Raw genomic sequence first — 18,927 nt, forward strand, 5'->3', positions numbered from 1 at the left:
AGTACCCCGTTCTTGCTTTTCTCCATATCCCTTGATTCCTTTGGCCCTAAGAGCTAAATCTAACTCTCTCTTGAAAACATCCAGTGAATTGGCCTCCACTGCCTTCTGTGGCAGAGAATTCCACAGATTCATGGCGACAGCAGAGATATTAACTGCAGTTTACTTCACCATAGCACCAAACATTTAGAGCTCCAACTTGTATTGTTCTCCATTCCCTTCCTAAAGTTGAGAAATCCCTTACACTATCATAGTTACATCAGAAATCCTGAACCTAAATGACCTGGTGAAATCTTTAAATGGTGCCCCACACCACAGCTGGGTACATTGGTCTCAGACTACTTTGCTGTCTACATTCATGCTAGTTTTATCACTCACCCGGGTCTCTTTCTCTTTCCTTAAAGCAAGCTGCAGTTCCTCTTTTTTCAGTTCCAGCTCAGCCTGCCTGACGTCTTCCTGATCTGACTCAGCCATTGCTTCTTCTGCATCCAAAGCCGTCTGGAGTGCTTTCAACCGAGCAAAGAAATTTTAATTTACGCTGTGCATATCACATCAGAAGCAGTCTTCTGAAGCATTAAACCTACAATGAGCATGTACCTTTCTACACATAAAGATGTCATTTCCAGCTGGTTCTGTGCTGGCAGATGGAAGAAGCTTTTATTACTTGTATTATCTTCCAGTAATCAGACTCTATCTAAACACAGAACCTGCTAGAAAGTTACATTCAATTTGTCAGCTGATGAGGTAAGCAATTTTCTGACTTATTAATGAGGTGCCAGATCTTATAAATCAGATCTGCCTTCACTTTGGTGGTGAGAATAGGAAGGCAGATTATTATCTGAATGGTGTCAAGTTAGGAAAAGAGGACGTACAACGAGATCTGGGTGTCCTAGTGCATCAGTCACTGAAAGGAAGCATGCAGGTCCAGCAGGCAGTGAAGAAAGCCAATGGAATGTTGGCCTTCATAACAAGAGGAGTTGAGTAGAGGAGCAAAGAGGTCCTTCTGCAGTTGTACAGGGCCCTAGTGAGACCGCACCTGGAGTACTGTGTGGAGTTTTGGTCTCCAAATTTGAGGAAGGATATTCTTGCTATTGAGGGCGTGCAGCGTAGGTTTACTAGGTTACTTCCCAGAATGGCAGGACTGTCGTATGTTGAAAGACTGGAGCGACTAGGCTTGTATACACTGGAATTTAGAAGGATGAGCGGGGATGTTAGCGAAACATATAAGATTATTAAGGGGTTGGACACGTTAGAGGCAGGAAACATGTTCCCAATGTTGGGGGAGTCCAGAACCAGGGGCCACAGTTTAAGAATAAGGGGTAGGCCATTTAGAACGGAAATTAGGAAAAACGTTTTCAGTCAGAGAGTTGTAAATCTGTGGAATTCTCTGCCTCAGAAGGCAGTGGAGGTCAATTCTCTGAATGCATTCAAGAGAGAGCTAGATAGAGCTCTTAAGGATAGCAGAGTCAGGGGGGTATGGGGAGAAGGTAGGAACGGGGGACTGGTTGAGAATGATCAGCCATGATCACATTGAATGGTGGTGCTGGTTCGAAGGGCCGAATGACCTACTCCTGCACCTATTGTCTATCTCTTTAAGGTTAAATTGAGCAGATCCATCTGCACCATTGAGATAGTTCCCATAATCTACATTCATCACTTATAGAAGTCACATAAGCAACTATATTCAATTTAATTCCTCTATTCTAACTTAATTCCAATTCATCTTTATACTGAATTTGACTAGATGACATGTTGTATGGATTTTGCTTGTTTTTGCCACCATCAACAATCATTGTTCAAACCCAACAAGATAGATCCTGAGAATTTCAGCCGACTTTTCAGTGTATTAATCAATGAATACCGCTTAATTTCACACACCTTCATTTTCATTTACATTCTGTTGGGTGTCAGTGGGTTCAGAAGCTTCCATCTTCTCAGGCTGGAGGGTGTACTCATTCTTGCTGTGGTCATCCAGCACCAATTCCTGAACATGTCAAAGAAAAAGAGCATGTTCACAGGTACTATCACAACATTCAAAACATTTAAGACAGGTACATGGATAGGATAGGTTTAGAGGGATATGGGCCAAATGCAGGCAAGTGGAACCTAGTGCAGATGGTACATGTTGGTCCGTATCATAGATCATTCTCTATGAAAAGGCTCAGATCAACCGTTTAAAAACAACTCCATTCACTGGGATAATATCTGCCACATCAGGTGGCAGAGGCAGATACATTTATAATGGTTAATTGACATTTGGACTGGTACTTGAATAAGGGACCATAAGAGGTACATTGGCCTTGTGGGCAAATGGAAAGGCATTACAATCAGCACATACAAGGTGGGCTGAAAGGCCAGTTTCTGTGCTAAAGGATTTTATTTTCTCATGGCCATTCGGGAGCACACAGAGAGTAGTTAAAGCCAATATTTATCCTGGGGGGGGGGGGCAAAGGATTTGCCAGACTTGTTGGCAATAAATACCAGCCTTGCCTACAATCCCAAAAAAAGCACACACACACACTCACAGTTTACAGACAGTTAAGTCTGTTGTTACAGGTGACATGGGCTGCATTGGGCAACACCTTGCACTGCAGGTACATTTGTGCTTTTAGTGGAATGAACTTTTATACTTAAGAAATGGAAGACATGAAGAAAGGGGAGTTCCGCTGCACAAGGCTGCAGAATTCAGCACACCGTTGGTTGCATTTGTTGATCCATCAAACTTCAAGAACTTACATGAATTAGTTGATCCTTTTTCTGAAGAAGTTCTTTGAGGTGGGCTATTTCCATTGACAGCTCAGGTGCAGAAATATCTGACTTGGTGAATTTTGCTATTACCCGATCCTTCTCCATGAGCTGGCGACGCAAGGCCTGAAGTTCGCATTTCTTCTCCGCTAGAGTGCAAGCTAACCTCTCAGCTGAATTCTGATTAATTGAAAGAAAACATGCTGCAAATTAAATGTTGTAAAGACAATGGCAAATTATGTGATGCAACTTGGCTCACATACTAACCCTCATAGCTGCTTCAAGTTTATTTGAACATTTTTCTACTGACTGTAATACTAAAATAAAGCTGCACTGTTGAGCCAATATAGATTGGAACATCCACTAAAATAGGCCACCAAGTATGATTCAACATCTTACTTATTTAATACAACCCAAAGAGGAAATACTCTCTGCCAATTGACATTGTAATTCACCATAGAACTTTCTAAGCTGAAGCACAGAGCCAGTTTTAATGTCTCTGCCCGAACCATCAGTTATCTCACTGTCTTTATGGATACCTACAGTAACAACAATAAAAGCAATGTTGGACTCACTTGTTCCGACCTGCTCAGTTTAGATTAACTAATTGTACAAATATGTTTACCCCAATTATATTTTTTTAGCTTGTACTCATTAATACAGTACATTAAGTGCATCTTGCAGTTCAGCTACCTACTGGGTTTAAATAACAAATGACACCCTCAAAAAGGTAAGAATCCCAGATATTCTATGTTCATTAAGAACAAAAAAGTAACTAGAGAGAGAACAGGTCCCTTTAAGGATCAATGTGGTCATCTATGTGAGGAGCTACAGGAGATGGGTAAAATGCAAAGTGAATATTTCTCATTTATATTTACTGTGGAGTAGGTCATGGAAACCCAGAAATTAAGGAAATGAAAAGGGATGTACTGGAACATATCCACATTACAAAAGAGGAGGAGCTGTTAGTCAAAGCATATTAAAGTGGATGAATCTCTGGGATCCAACTATGTGTACACTAAGACATTGTGGGAAGTTGGGTCCAAGATATTGCATGGTCCTTAGTAGAGATATCTACATCATGGTTCAATGATTAATAAAGAACCAGTGAAGGTACTGGATGAGGTACTGGAAGACTGGAGGATACTATGCCTTTATTTAAGAAGGGCTGGAACGACAAGCCAAGGAACTACAGGCCGATTAGCCCAACATCAGTGGTGGTAAAATTACTGGAGAGGATTTGTGAGTCAGGATCTACCTGCTTTCGGCAAGACAAGGAATGATTAGCGAGTAAGCATGCCTTTATGTGTGAGAAATTACGTCTCACAAATTTGAGTTTTTGAAGAGGTGATTAATCAGGTTGAGCAGTAGATATTCTGTACATGGACTTTAGCAACGCCTCTGACAAGATCCCACACGGTAGTCTGAGGTCCAAAGGATTTGAGGGATAAATGTTTCCACACAGCGGGTTATGGGTACATGGAACTAGCTGCCAGAGGACGTTGGAGATGTGGATACAATTAAAATGATCAAAAGACATTTGGACAGGTACCTGAATAGAAAAGGTTCAGCAGGATATAGGCCAAATGTAGGTAGATGGGACTAACTGAAAGACTGGAGCGGCTAGGCTTGTGTACACTGGAATTTAGAAGGATGAGAGGGGATCTTATCGAAACATATAAGATTATTAAGGGGTTGGACACGTTCGAGGCAGGAAACATGTTCCCAATGTTGGGGGAGTCCAGAACCAGGGGCCACAGTTTAAGAATAACGGGTAGGCCATTTAGAACGGAGATGAGGAAAAACTTTTTCAGTCTGAGAGTTGTAAATCTGTGGAATTCACTGCCTCAGAAGGCAGTGGAGGCCAATTCTCTGAATGCATTCAAGAGAGAGCTAGATAGAGCTCTTAAGGATAGCGGAGTCAGGGGGTAATGGGAGAAGGCAGGAACGGGGTATTGATTGAGAATGATCAGCCATGATCACATTGAATGGTGGTGCTGGCTCAAAGGGCCGAATGGCCTACTCCTGCACCTATTGTTTATTGTCTAACTCAGATACTTATGCCCATTATCCAGTTAATTAGACTGAGAAACATTTAAATTAAAGATTCAAGGCAATTATATTTCTCCTATTGTCTGAATCTTGACCCGAGTGGAGCTCCTCATTCCATCCATACGAAATCTGCCCTATTTAAAAAATATTTGCATCCAATTATGTTGCTTTTCAATTTGCTCCCATGTTTACCAACTACACAAATATAGTTTTTGCAATGAGTGAAAAGGAATTATTATCGTCATCTTTATTTACCAGAAAAGGCATTTTTCAATGACTGCAAGTCTATGTGAAAATAAGGTCTTATGACCCATTTGTGTCATCTGCAAACTTACTAACCACGCCTTATTGATATAGAAAACAAACAATGTTATCAGCACGGACCTGAACCACCTATCACGGGCCTCCAGTCTGAATAGTAACCTTCCACCATCAGCCTGTGCTTCCTACCATCTATTCAGTTACACATCCAATTAGTTAGCTCTCCCCAACTGTATGCAATCTAACCTCCCACAGTAACTTACCTTGTAGAACCTAAAAACCCTGTTCAAGTTCAAAAGGACTACATCTACTGCCCTCATCGACTTTCTTGGTTACTTCTTCAAAAAATTCAGTCAAATTCACGAGGCATGCATATTATTTCACATGACATTATTTCAGAAAATAATACGCTTCCAAGATAGAAGTACAATAGTACTTACAGTCAAGAGTGTTTAATTGTCATATGCACTAATAATGTTGATCATTACAATTTTTATAATGGTTAAAAAAAGCATGCATAGGATTGGGCTGTGGTTTAAAAGAACTTAAATCTCCATTTGAAAAATTGTTTCTGAAAGGCAATGGTTCCCAGACACAATGGATTATTTAAGAGAAGAGCGAAACAAGGAACAAGTGTATGTTAGTTCAGAAGGTTGCGATACATGCAGAGCAGATGGCATGGATCTTTTGCTGTAAGGGAATTGGACCTCACAGGAATAGTGCATCAACCTTGTGCATTACCTTGGCCTGCTGTTCATGGGTGTTGATAGTCCGCAGCAGCTGTGTTACCTCTTGCTCGTGATGAGTTGCCACCTTGCATCTGTCAGTGAGTATCTCCTGCAGCATTTGCTCCTTCAGCTGCAGCTGCAGCCTTAGTTGCTCCACAATCTCTTTGGGTCCGGAAACTTTGTTCATCAACACTGCAGTCAGGTCCTACCAAGAAGAATTTAGATCAAGAGTGTGGACAGGAATTGAGCGCAAACTTGTTCCTGAGAGACACACAACCCCAAATGATCCCACTTGTGTGAATTACAATTAGTAAATGTCCCAACACTCTGCACTATGGCTTGATGATCATCTGCATTTGGCACACTTGGGTGATGTTCTGTGCACATTATTTTCACATATTCATCAGCCTGTTCATTTGAAACTAATCTACTGCATTAAATAAGCACATATTAATTAGTGTTCCCAAAAGAAAAGGCTTCCCAGATGCTTGGTTCAAACATCGGTGATAAGCTGTCATATTCATATCATTTACTATCCCACAGGAATGGCAATGTGACAGGTACTGAATGACCAGAAACATCTGCAGAGAAACGTGTTAAAATTAAAGATGATTATTTAAAGAACCAACCAAGAAACAGATTCTGAAGTCTGAGTGCTATTTTATTTTCCTGACGACAGTTCAGATGGCTGAGGTGATCTGGGCAATGTAGGGGACGAGGTGGTGGTTGCGGCAAGAAGATCACAGTCTGACTTTCATAATGAAAGCAGGTCTGAACACAACAAAGACACATGGAGGATCTGCTCTTCTTGGAGCTAAGGTGCACAAGAAGTCCAATATATAGACTTAAGACTATTATGAATATAATCATATCATATCATCATATCATATATATACAGCCGGAAACAGGCCTTTTCGGCCCTCCAAGTCCGTGCCGCCCAGTGATCCCCGTACATTAACACTATCCTACACCCACTAGGGACAATTTTTACATTTACCCAGCCAATTAACCTACATACCTGTACGTCTTTGGAGTACAGGTATTCATCCTAATATTCATCCTACCAACTATTCAGGCAAAACAAAATTGCTTGGTATGTGCAAAATTGCGAAACCTTTTTTTATTTCCTATGCAAAACTAAACTTTCAGAAATTTTGTTCAACATCACGGTGAACAGGGTTTGCCTCAAGTTGACTTTTCTTGACAAGGCCTTGCAAATTTCCTACCTCTACCTCCTTTTTGCGATTCTGCAAAGCTGCCTGCAGCTGGCTGTTGACATCATCTTTTTCCTTCAGAGAACTGCCAAGCTTTTCTTCCACCTCCTGTTTTAGCCATTGCAGATTCTTGCACGCTGTTCCCTGTTGCTTGGCCTCCAGGTCCTTCTCTTTCACAAGGCTATCGAGGCTCTGAAAGTCAGAGGGGAAAAAGAATTAGCAACTGAGTTGAAACCCATTAAGTTTTTAAAAAATAACATCTTCCATAAAACCCAACACATTTAAGAGTCTAGTATTCTGCCATTAAGACGAGAAAGAATCTCAATCTGCTAAAGGAATTGGTTTGTAGAAATAATCAAGATTTGCAACAAACTGCTTCAAAGTTAACTGTATTGTTTTAAATGAACATTGTTCTACTCTCTCATCCATCCTCTTTGTAGACAAGGATTTTTTTAAACATAATTACTGCCCCTGTCAAGCAGAATATATTTCTCTTCACGGATTGTATGACAACAATGCATAGCCAATCATTTCAAGATCCTCTTGTGGATTTAGTATCAAGCATCTGGTTTTTCACAGGCAGCACATTCTCCATTCTTCATAATTGCTGAGTTTACAATACAGCACTAGAATCGATGCTCTAAATTTTAAGGAACTATAAATTCCTCAACTATTTAATACAACCACCACTCAATTCCTTCCCTCCTCCCCTCGCCAACCTCCAAGCCTTAAACAATAGCTCATTTTTGAAATTATCATGGACCAAAATAAACATCAGTTTCAGCATAGCCTCAATGGCCAACACTGTTTCATTTGGTCTGAAGAAGGGCCTTGACCCGAAACGTCACCCATTCCTTCTCTCTGGAGATTATGAGATTATGCATTAAATCGTCCATATGCCTCTGTAACTACCATCTCAAAAATGTATTTCCACAGTTCTAAAATCTATGCAGAAGCAGAGCAGAAGGCTCGATTTGTGTGCAAGACCCTTTCTTGTTAAAATAATGTATAGCTCAACTCTTTCAGCCATTTCTTACTGTAACTGATTTATTTGCAATCTTTCATTGCTAGATGGGCAGATCATACTGTCAGTAGCTTCTGGCTATAAAACACTAGAAAATAATCTAGTTAACACAGAACTCTGAGACCATATTTTAGCAATGAAATAAAAGGGAATATTTGTGTACCTTTGACTGCAAGTTTACTTAACTCCTTAAGTGATTTAAACATTTCAGCTCAAAGCCGACAGCAAGACTGAATTGATTTACCTTTAGCAGTAATCTTTTAACATTTAAGGAAGGATAGATCATAATTCTGAGGTAAAACAAACCTGATACAGGAAAGTTACAATGAAACCATGCATGGAATCAAATCAAGCAAAATCTATTTCTTTCTAAGTGCTCTCATTGTACATTTACTTATTTTTGATATATCAATATTTGTAAATCCAGTGTTCACTTACATTGATTGTTTCCTCATTATTGGAGAAGATGTGACGGAACCTCTCCAGATCTCTGTCTTTTTCACGCAGAGCCAGGTGCAGTTGCTGGATTTCACTTTCTTTTTCATCCAATGAGCTGAACTTTTCTTCAATGGCTCTCTGGAAAATAACTGAAAATTAGATTCTGGTCCTTAAAAATAGCCAGACTCTTGTAATTTTTGAAAAATTCCAAACTTGAATATATCCTGAACTCTGGAATCTACCCTCCTCTTCGCCCTCCACAGAGAGAACAATACAGCACAGGAACAGACTAATCAGCCCACAATGTCTGTGATGAATGTGATGCCAAGACCAACTCCCATCTACCTGTATATAAACCATATCCCTCCATGCTCTGCATATTCATGTGCCAAACGTCTCTTAGATGCCGCTATCACCTCCCCCCCCACCCCCCGTCAACGCATTCCAGGTACTCGCCACCCTGTGTAAAAACAAAAAAACAACCCCACACATTTACTTTAAACTTTGCAACTTTACCTGCTAGTAATTGCAATTTGCATTTTGAGAAAAATGTTCTGTCTATCCTATCTGTGCCTCCCATAATTTATATATTTTGCTTGATTCACCCCTCAACCTCCTGTGATCCAGAGAAACCAATCCAAGTCTGTCCAATCTCTCCTTGTAGCCAATAGCCCCTAATCCAGGCATCATTCTGGTCAATCTTCTCCGCACCCTGTCCAAAGCTTCCACATCCTTCCTGTATTGAGACGATCAGAAATGAACACAATACTCCAAATGCGGCCTAACCAAAGTCCTATAAGGCTCTATCATGGCTTCCTTACTGTTATGCTCAATGCCCTAACCAACGAAGGCAAGCATAGCATATGCCTTCTATACCACTCTATCTACTTGTGTTGTAACAAGGAGTTATGGACTTGGATCCCGAGTTTCCCCATTAATTGTCTCAAATGTTCCTCTTACATTTGATTTTCTAAAGTGCAACACCTCCCACTTGCTCAGGTTAAATGCTTCTGCCATTTCTCTGCCCATTAATATAGCTGATCTATATCCCACTGGATACTTTGACAGCCTTCCTCAAGGTCTGCCATCCTAACAACTTTGGCGCAATCTGCAAACTTACTAACCAACCTGACTACCTTTATGTCTAAGTTAATTATATATACTATAAAGAACTGCCTGGCCGGCTCCCTTCACAAAAAGAATCTATTTACACTCTAAAAAACAACAGTGGAAAAATACAATTTGTCCAAATAACTGAATGTTGTGACAAAAGATTGGTTAAAACATAGTCTATCATATCAAGTTCACTCTCCTTCCCTCCAGCATAACATTTATTGACTATCCAATGAACCTCCACAAAAATTTAGTCTCCACAGGCAACGTTCATTTCAAAATATTACAATTCCCAAAAGTAGTCCTCATGAACTTTGTTTTAGTTTCACCTTTAATAAGTTTAATGGAATAATAATTGACTATGACACAATTACAAGATGCACAGCATAATCATTTGTGCATTAAGCTGAAGTGAATATGAAGAAAGACACTCTGAAGTACCTCCAAGGCTTTATCTCTCTCTTTGATATGCTCCCAGAGTTTATCAACCAGAATATCTTTTCCTTCTGCACTTTGCTCATCGTTCTGCTGGTATTCAAAGAGTTCAATATATTGCTGTGAACAAACAAAGAGAAATGCAAGTTACAAAGATTGCTTTGTTGCAATATCCTTTCATTTTAAGTACCAAGCTCGTTCTAGGCCAAGTTGCCAAATTGGAAACTTTCATTAGTCTGTTGCTAGTGAATGGTTCATTGTAAAGCAGCGAGCTGCATTTTTCAAATTGCGATGCAACCTGATACTGCATAGTAGTCTTCAATAGTTTCCTACTCATCTTGAAACCTCATTCAAACCTTAAGGACTGGAGCCAGAAACAGAAAATCTGACTTTTATTCACCAGTTAATCTGTTTCAGGTATCATTCAAGTATCTCCCCATCAACATCCTGATGTTACTGCTGATCAAAAGACCTGAATTAGTCACATAAATACAGTAGCTATAAAAATGGATTAGAGGCTGGGTAGTTATCCATATTGATCAGAGTGACTCCATTGTCATTTGGTCTTTGTCAATGGGTTTATTCCTGAAATGTGTCGGTAGGAACTGCGGATGCTGGTTTAAACTGAAGATAGACCCAAAATGGTGGAGTAACTCAGCGGGTCAGGCAGCATCTCTGGAGAGAAGGAATGGGTGACGTTTTGGGCTGGGACTCTTCTTCAGACAAGTCAGGGAAAAGGGAAACGAGAGATATAGACAGTGATGTAGAGAGATGTGAAACAAATGAATGAAAGATATGCAAAAAAGTAACAATAGTAAAGAAAACAGGTCATTGTTAGCTGTTTACTAACGGGAGCCTGGTGCGACTTGGGCGGGGGAAGGATGGAGAGAGAGGGTGCAGAGTTTACTTGAAGTTGGAGAAATCAATATTCATAGCACTGGGTTTTATGCTGCCCAAGCGAAATACGAGATGCTGTTCCTCCAATTTGTGATTAGCCTCACTTATTCCTGAAACTCTTTATCCAACATTACTGTGGAAACCTTAACCAGAAGGACTTCAACCATGACTCGCCACCACCTACTCAATGATTAACAAATAATGGCTTTGCCAATGACGTTCACATCCCAAAAAAATAATATATTTAAAAACAATATGATAGCACCTTCAATGATAATGAAATCAAATTTGCTGCCCACATTAACCTATGATATCTACTCTATGCAAACACCAAAGCACATTTTTAGACATATATTTATTAAAAAACTTTCACATTGACATCTGTCAAAAATTCCCAATGCATTGTACTTGCAACAACTTTCTCCAAAATTTCAACCCCCCCCCCCCCCAAGGTTCAAGTAAAATCCATTTCCAGTTAAAATCCTCAGTGAAGTTTATGTTACGGTACAAAGTAAGAGAAACTTCCAAATTTTGTTTACAGATGCAGATAGAATCTTTAATGTTCAGCCAAATTCATTCGGTATCCTCTTCAATACCACTTTGAAATGTTACCCTATATTATATTCTCAATGGAACAGAACAATGTTCTCAATGGAACATGGGAATGTAATATAGGGAGAAGTTTTAGTTTCTCTATCTTTCATTATAATACAATGATCTGCACAGCCCTCATAACGTAAGGATGAACAATTAATTTTGGACTTGCCTGCAACTGTCGCAACCTGTATAGCAATAAAATAAGAACTGGCTGGTGAGGCTTGGAACCCTAATGATCAGGAAAGTCATTTGGTCAAAGAAATGGGAGGTATGGGAAAACATCCTGGGGAAATGATTGAAAATCAACTGGAACCTTTATTAAACCAGAGTGTAACTGGATTGTGCTGTTGCAAGCATTAAGTAGTTCTTTGTACCTGTAGGAAGTGCTCTTTGTCACATAATCTATCTTTCAGACACTGGATGTTCTCCTCTTGGACGTGGACTTCACGTTGATGCTCTCTGTCCAAGGCTTGGTAGAGCTGCTCCTTTTCTAGCTGCTCCTGTCGTACCTGTCGCAGTGCACTGCGCAGCTCCTAAAATAAACAGGAAATAGCCAAGGTTAACAGAAACAAAATGAGTTGCTGCATCAGCTGCCCATCAAACAAGCTGTGCAATGCATCTTATTTTATATGCTGCAGGACAACTAACTTTACCATATTGTAGATCCTGAAAAATTACACAGCAGATTATCTGCATCAGCACCAATTTTTAATGAACAAATGCAGACTTGACAATACAGTCTGTTAATAAGAGTTTTCCTACCAAGCACCTAACTTCAAATCCAGCCATGTGAAAGCTTTTTTTGTTTACTTCAGACAGTCCAAATATTAGTTGCCACCAGAACTTGGCAGAAACATGCAACCAGTCTGGCAGGCCTGAGGTTTTCATGCAGTCGATGGAAAAGATTACAGAGCGAACAACATACTTTTATACTGAGTTGCGGATGAGGCAGAATAGACCGTTTCCTAAGGCTAGTCAAAGTAATGCAATTTCTGCTCCAGTGATGCAGACTCTTGACACCAGATGCCTCCACTCCAAAATATAGACATGCCACAACTTAGTGAAAAGCAAAATGAAACCAAACTGGACAAAAAAAAAATCTAATTATGTTACCTGCTGGGAAAATGCACCCTTAGGAAAAATAAAACAAGATGTCATTAAAATAAAATGCAACGCACTCACTTGATTGTGTTTGATGGTCGCCTCCTCTTGCTGCTGCATTTCTTGCAGATCAGTCTCCATCAGCTCTTTCCTCCGTCTGACTTCAGCCAACTCATAGTCTTTCTGGCGTACTAGCCGTATGCTTCGCTGTAGTTCCAACTGATTGGAAAAGGAGGTACTCTGAAGTTGCAGCAGCTCAGCCTGTTGTGCGTGTGATGTCAACTGTCCATCAGCCGTCTGACAGGATGAACAACACTGTAATCCAGAGGAAACACAAGGGTGTGTGGAGGAAATTAGAATGAGGAATTGAGAACACACACACGAACAACCATGTATTTTACATCATTTGAATTAATAGGATTTTTATTTACATGATTATTTTTCATTTCAAAACAGTGTAAAGATTTCACTCTCTGAATTTATTTCCTCCACCATCAGATCAAAGTCATCAGACACTTAGCTACGCATCAATCTCTTTTTCCATCAGCCTAGCCATTCTGATAGTGGCCTTTTTCAATCCAGTCACATCTCAATGAAATAATTAAAGGAATTCTGCACAATTGGAAGGTCCTTTGTGGAGATAAGGTATGAAACAGTACTGTTTCCCCCTCACTCTCCATTGAAGAACAGGTGGTCTCATTGGACTAGACTGCATTTATATCTGAGCCGCTTTATTATTTTAAAGCAAAATCTCCAACAATTCCCTAGAAACTTGACCCTGTCCATGATAAACCAGCTCACTTGATTGGTAAACACTCGTTCACTTTGCCACTGATGTAGAGCGGCTGCAGTTTTCACTATCTACAACATGTCTAGTAGTTACTTCCTAGGCTACTGTGGCAACACTCCCAAATCCATGACCTCAAGGCTACAGGTACAGGTGAACACCACCACCTGCATTCTCCACAACGTTGGATACCAATCATTCATCATTAATGGGTCTAAATCTTGGAATACACTGATAAATTAAATTTTAAAAAACTGCAGCTGCTGGAGATCTGAAATAAAAAGCAGAAAATGGTTGAAAACAATCAGAAGGTCAGCATTATTACGGACAAGTTGGAAATTGAGTCAAGGAGGCAGGAAGGAAGCTTATGGACTTGCTTCTCACTGTTGTCTAAGTACATTGCAGCTTTCAAATTCTACAAATGCAAGTATAGGTAGTTCTGCTACAACAGGATAGTTACTTTCCTAAGAAACAATGTCATAGAAAGTCAAGTTATAGAAGAACTGCCTGCAGATGCTTTCAAAGCACAGATTTAGATTGTTTTTCCCAATTCCATTACACCATTGTGGTCTGCATAATATAAAGTGTTCCCAATACATCAATAGATTTATAAACAATTCGCAGGTTGGAAATATGTTATGGTGGAATTAGTTGTAACTCACTTTCTCTAGTTGGATTCAAAGCAATAATTTAATCTACAAAATCGTGCATTTACAATACCAGCTCACGTTTTCCCCTTTCAATCAGCAGAGCTTAACCTGCTGAGTAAAGTCCAGAGCACTGCATTTTGTAATGTTAATGTTTATTTGTGCTCTCTAACTAGTCTTTTGGAGCTTGTGCATTCATTTGATCATACTCCAAATGTTCTCATCAACCTACTAACTGGACACCTTATCCCCTCAGCAATCCTGGTCTCACCCAATGATATTCCTCGCATCCTATCCATCTGTCCCCAAGCCTCTGCGCAACTAAAACTAACTTGTCTTCTCTCTTTCCCAGTTCTGACAAAAGGTCTTTGACTTGAAACATTATGTTTCTCATTCCACTGACGATATTGAATGTTTCCATCATCTGCTTTGACTCATGAAACTGCCTTCTCAACAGCACAGTGGGAATACCTTCACCAGACGCACTGTAGTTGTTCAAGAAGAAAGCTCACCGCCCTCTTCCAAAAAAAGGATGGGCAAAAGATGCTGACCTTGCCATCAACATCCAGCTCCCCCAAAATGAATATATTAGAAAAAACAACCTTCCATAATAAAAATAAATTTAGCAATCCATGGTGATCCATGCGGAGATCCAGGGAACAACCGTCAATAAAATGCAGTTATCACGAATGAGAACTCTGGCAATGCCGTTTCTCACCTGAGACAAGGAATCAATTGTGCTGCACATTAGGATAAAGGGGAAAAAGCTTTAGCCAAGATAATTGAATTTTAAAGAGTTTTTGGAGTTTAAGGGCATAAGTAGGAACACGAATAAAAAAAAACATTTGCAGTACAATATATAATTCAATGCTGTTATTTATATTGTAATTTTATTTGCCGTTTACCTTCAGATTTTCAAGCTGATTTCTGTAAATCATCTCGGTTAGCTTGGCTTCTGTTTCATTCTGACCATCAACCACATGATAAAGCTCCTGGATCTAAAGAGTGAAAGACTGGAATATCAAGGTCACAAAACTCACTATAAATATTGCCACCAATAAAAAGATCCACATGGCACAGGCTCTTATTGAAAGTCATTAACAAAGTAACTTTCACTGATTGCTGCTTCTGGTGTTGGAGCACAGAAGTGATTTCCCCACAAAGAGGCAAAGTTAGAAAATCTTCCCAATATATCTGCAATTTTGCTTATACTTTTCCCCCCATTTGGAAACAATTGCTCTTCCTATTCATCTTTTGTTTTTCCAGGATTTATTCAGAAGTATTACATTACCTGTTCAGTATGAGGCATCAATGCTGGATGGATGTTGAGATTGGTGAACAAGCTTGAAAAGTAGTCGTATTAAGATTCTGTTCCAGTATGCTCAAGGTCAACAAGACTGCATTAGGATCTGGTTTTTTTTTTTTACACACAATTACACAATTCCTAGAAATGGATACTAATGGGTAAATGGATACTAATAGAGGAATTTTGATATAGCAACACAGCAGCGCAGTGATGCAGCAATAGAGTTGCTACCTTATAGTGCCAGAGACCCGGGTTTAATCCGGACTACGAGTGCTCTGTACGGTGTTTGTACATTCTCCCCGTGACCTGTGTGGCTTTTCTCTGGGATCTCCGGTTCCTCCTGCACTCCAAAGATGTACAGGTTTGTAGGTTAATTGGCTTGGTAAAATTGTAAATTGTCCCTAGTGTGTGTAGGATAGTGTTAGTGTGCAAGGATCGCTGGTTTGCGTGGACTCGGTGGGCCGAAGGGCCTGGTTCCACGCTGTATCTCTAAACAAAACTAAACACGTAATAAGTGTGCCACTGACCAGAGGACATAGAATTAAAATAATTGGCAAGGAACAAGAAGTGAGGAATCATACCCTCCTCTCCAGAAAAGAGGAAAATTACAATCTACAACCAACTACTGACAGGATGGTTAAAGCAGATTCTATTTGAAATTTTCAAAGAGCATTTTATAAACAATTGAACCCGATTAATTTGCAATTTTCATAATTTTTCACGATTCTTCCAGTTGGTTCAGTTTTGATGTCGGTGATGTTTTCAGTTGGTGATGTTTTTCCACCTGTGGCGATATTTACCTCTTTGTCTTTGTTTTTCAATGCCTCACTCAGCCCCAGCTGGTCACGTTCTTGCTTCTGTGACATACTCTGCATTGCCTTCAGTTCACTTTCCATTTCATTTAGATTCTCCTGCAGCATCTGGGAAAATGAAGCAGGAACTATTACATGCTTGTTAAAAGTATACCATTTAAGTGTATAATTACCTGGACTGCATTGGTTATTTTTACTCTTCACAGGAACGATATATACCAATAACCTCCCTATCCCCGATTAATAGGAAATTTGGCAGTGTTTTTTACAAAGTGAAACAACAAACCCTTAATAGCTTTCAATTTAGATCAAGAATTCAAGATTATATGGATGCCCTTTGCTCACTTATACCATCCGACTCTAGTTGTTTAATTTGGTGTTTGCCTAACTCAAAGAAGAGGTAACAGAACATTCCATTTTATCATCCAGAGATGATAAAATTGTGATACACCACATGGATCATAAAATCTACCAGTCATTTGGCACCTGATTACAGAGGTTAACACATAACATGCTTGCAGGTTATACTGGAAAATATAGTTTTAGGACAGATTATAATGATAAGCCAACGCCAAATGAAAATGATAACAGCTTACATGTTGCCTCACAAGTTTTCCCTTCAAAATCAGCAGCAACAGCAGAACTGGTCAATGAACAATTTGCATCTGCATGCCATTCATACCACAAACATCCACTACTCCTCATAATATGCCATCTCACCTTGTTAGCAGATTCCAAATCTTGAATTCTCTCCTGCAACCCATGCACTTGGACCTGGGCTTTCCGTAACTCGTCGACACACTGACCAGCCGCCGACTCATACTGGTTCAATTGCTGCTGCTGTTCCCCAATTAGATTCTGGAAATTAAATGATCAAACCTTTAATTGGCTAAATACTTCAACACTATGACAAAGCAATGCAATCCGTTCAGTCGGCCTGTTCAGTGCAAAGCTCCATTTGGTAATAAACAATTTCATTATTTATCAAGATCTACCTTGGCTGTCGAAGAAAAAAAAACAAAATCAGGGAATTCAAAGAAAACTCAATATAATACGTAAAAAAAAATCTGTGCTGAAAACACCAACTTGGATTCAACTGTCTAGCTGATATCCCTGTTTGGATATCAGTAGAGAATAATTTATTTAAAATGTAATGCAGGAAAAGAGAAAGCTTGGGTATTTCAATCTAGCACAAAAATGTGGAAATTTGCAAGAGTCCCACCCCCGTATGAATTGCTGCAACTTCTTTGCACATTGCTATGTTACAGACTGTATTTAAAGGTGCAGGAAAACACAATTCAGTATGGGTAGGAATCAATGGTTCAGTATCATGCAAGGTTACATTTATTCAATGTCCAATGTGACAGCACAGTGTGTCAAATTAATATCATGAGTGGCTGATAAATAAGCATGACCACATTTACAAAGTGTTTTGGAAATACAATCTCATTTAAGTTAAAAACATTGTGTTACTTTTCTCATTACTCGGTTAGCAAGTAAATAAGGGCTGCAAGGCAAATGACTGATCTAATTAAGTATAAAAGTTATCAGCAATATTTTTTGCTAAAAACCAAAAATATCTGGCATGTAGCAGTGTAGCTATACTACTTGAAATGGAATGAGCAGAATAGTACATGCACACCAGCTGACCTGTTTTCCATTACCACACCCTACTTCCAACAGACTAGCCATATGACTCAGTAACAGCCATCCCTGGAAACTCAACCCAAAACGTTGTCACCCATGAGAACAGAAACTGTTTCAAATGTAATATTCAATTGCAGTGCCCATGTTACCTCGCTTTAGCCCCACTTTTGTTCCTGAGAGAAATTGCAACTCTTTGGCCATCACCCAGGTGAAGATTATTAACAGCTGATGATTTTTATAAGCAAACGGGTTTTTCTATATAAACCAAATAAAAACCAGCATCCGTAACACTTTGTGGAGGTCATTTTCTGGGTGAAAAGGCAGTATATGGTACATTGTACAAGTGTTATGGAGTACACTATAAGAGGGCATGGGTATACAGGGGGAAAAATATAGGAGATTTGAGTGTTCAGCAGGTGAGAACTTTACTTTAGATCTAAAAGACACAGTACAGAAACAGTCCCTTTGGCCCACCGAGTCTGTGCCGACCGGTGATCACCCGTACAATAACACTATCCTACCCACTTACCTACAATTAACCTACAAATCTTTGGAGCGTGGGAGGAAATCAGAGCACCTGGAGAAAACCCACAAGGTTACATAGAAAAATAGGTGGAGGAGGCCATTTGGCCCTTCAAGCCAGCACCGCCATTCATTGTGATCATGGCTGATCATCCACAATCAGTAACCCGTGCCAGGCTTCTCCCCATATCCCTTGATTCCGCTAGCCCCTGAAGCTCTATCTAACTCTCTTTTACAGGGAGAATGTATAAACTCCGTACAGAGAGCACCCGTAGTCAGGATCGAACCCGGGTCTCTGGCGCTGTAAGGCAGCAAGTCTATCGCTGCGCTACTGTGCAACCCTATATCCATAGTATATGTAAATTGTCTTTACTGCTTACCGCTGCAAGATGGAAAAGTCCCAACAGTTTGTGAATATTAGTCTATTTTCAATCAAGCAGTCTTGTATTTTCTCACTTCTTGCACACAAAAATGCCAGCAAAGAAATGGACCCTGACAATGGTAAAGTTGTTAAAAGCCCTAGTTATTGCTATCCTCTTGCCATTTTTCATGCCAGCATGATCACAACCTGCAATTCAGTCACATAAGGGAAACAACAGGTTAA

General features: G+C 39.8%; 1 protein-coding gene across 15 annotated transcripts in view; it reads right to left on the bottom strand.

The window, feature by feature from the left end:
- pde4dip (phosphodiesterase 4D interacting protein) overlaps positions 1-18,927 on the bottom strand; it is a 367,097-nt gene that overhangs the window by 112,889 nt on the left and 235,281 nt on the right. For all 15 annotated transcript variants that reach the window (XM_078407559.1, XM_078407562.1, XM_078407548.1 and 12 more), the window contains 12 exons: positions 16,875-17,012; positions 16,143-16,262; positions 14,942-15,034; positions 12,684-12,917; positions 11,876-12,034; positions 10,014-10,127; positions 8,460-8,597; positions 7,010-7,189; positions 5,797-5,988; positions 2,734-2,922; positions 1,876-1,981; positions 376-503 (listed from right to left, as the gene is read on the bottom strand). In XM_078407559.1, the coding sequence (XP_078263685.1) occupies positions 376-503; positions 1,876-1,981; positions 2,734-2,922; positions 5,797-5,988; positions 7,010-7,189; positions 8,460-8,597; positions 10,014-10,127; positions 11,876-12,034; positions 12,684-12,917; positions 14,942-15,034; positions 16,143-16,262; positions 16,875-17,012 (1,791 nt within the window). The remainder of the gene's footprint in view (positions 1-375; positions 504-1,875; positions 1,982-2,733; positions 2,923-5,796; positions 5,989-7,009; positions 7,190-8,459; positions 8,598-10,013; positions 10,128-11,875; positions 12,035-12,683; positions 12,918-14,941; positions 15,035-16,142; positions 16,263-16,874; positions 17,013-18,927) is intronic.

This window comes from Rhinoraja longicauda, chromosome 11 (assembly GCF_053455715.1).
Source record: "Rhinoraja longicauda isolate Sanriku21f chromosome 11, sRhiLon1.1, whole genome shotgun sequence".
Classification (NCBI taxonomy): Eukaryota; Metazoa; Chordata; class Chondrichthyes; order Rajiformes; family Arhynchobatidae; genus Rhinoraja; species Rhinoraja longicauda.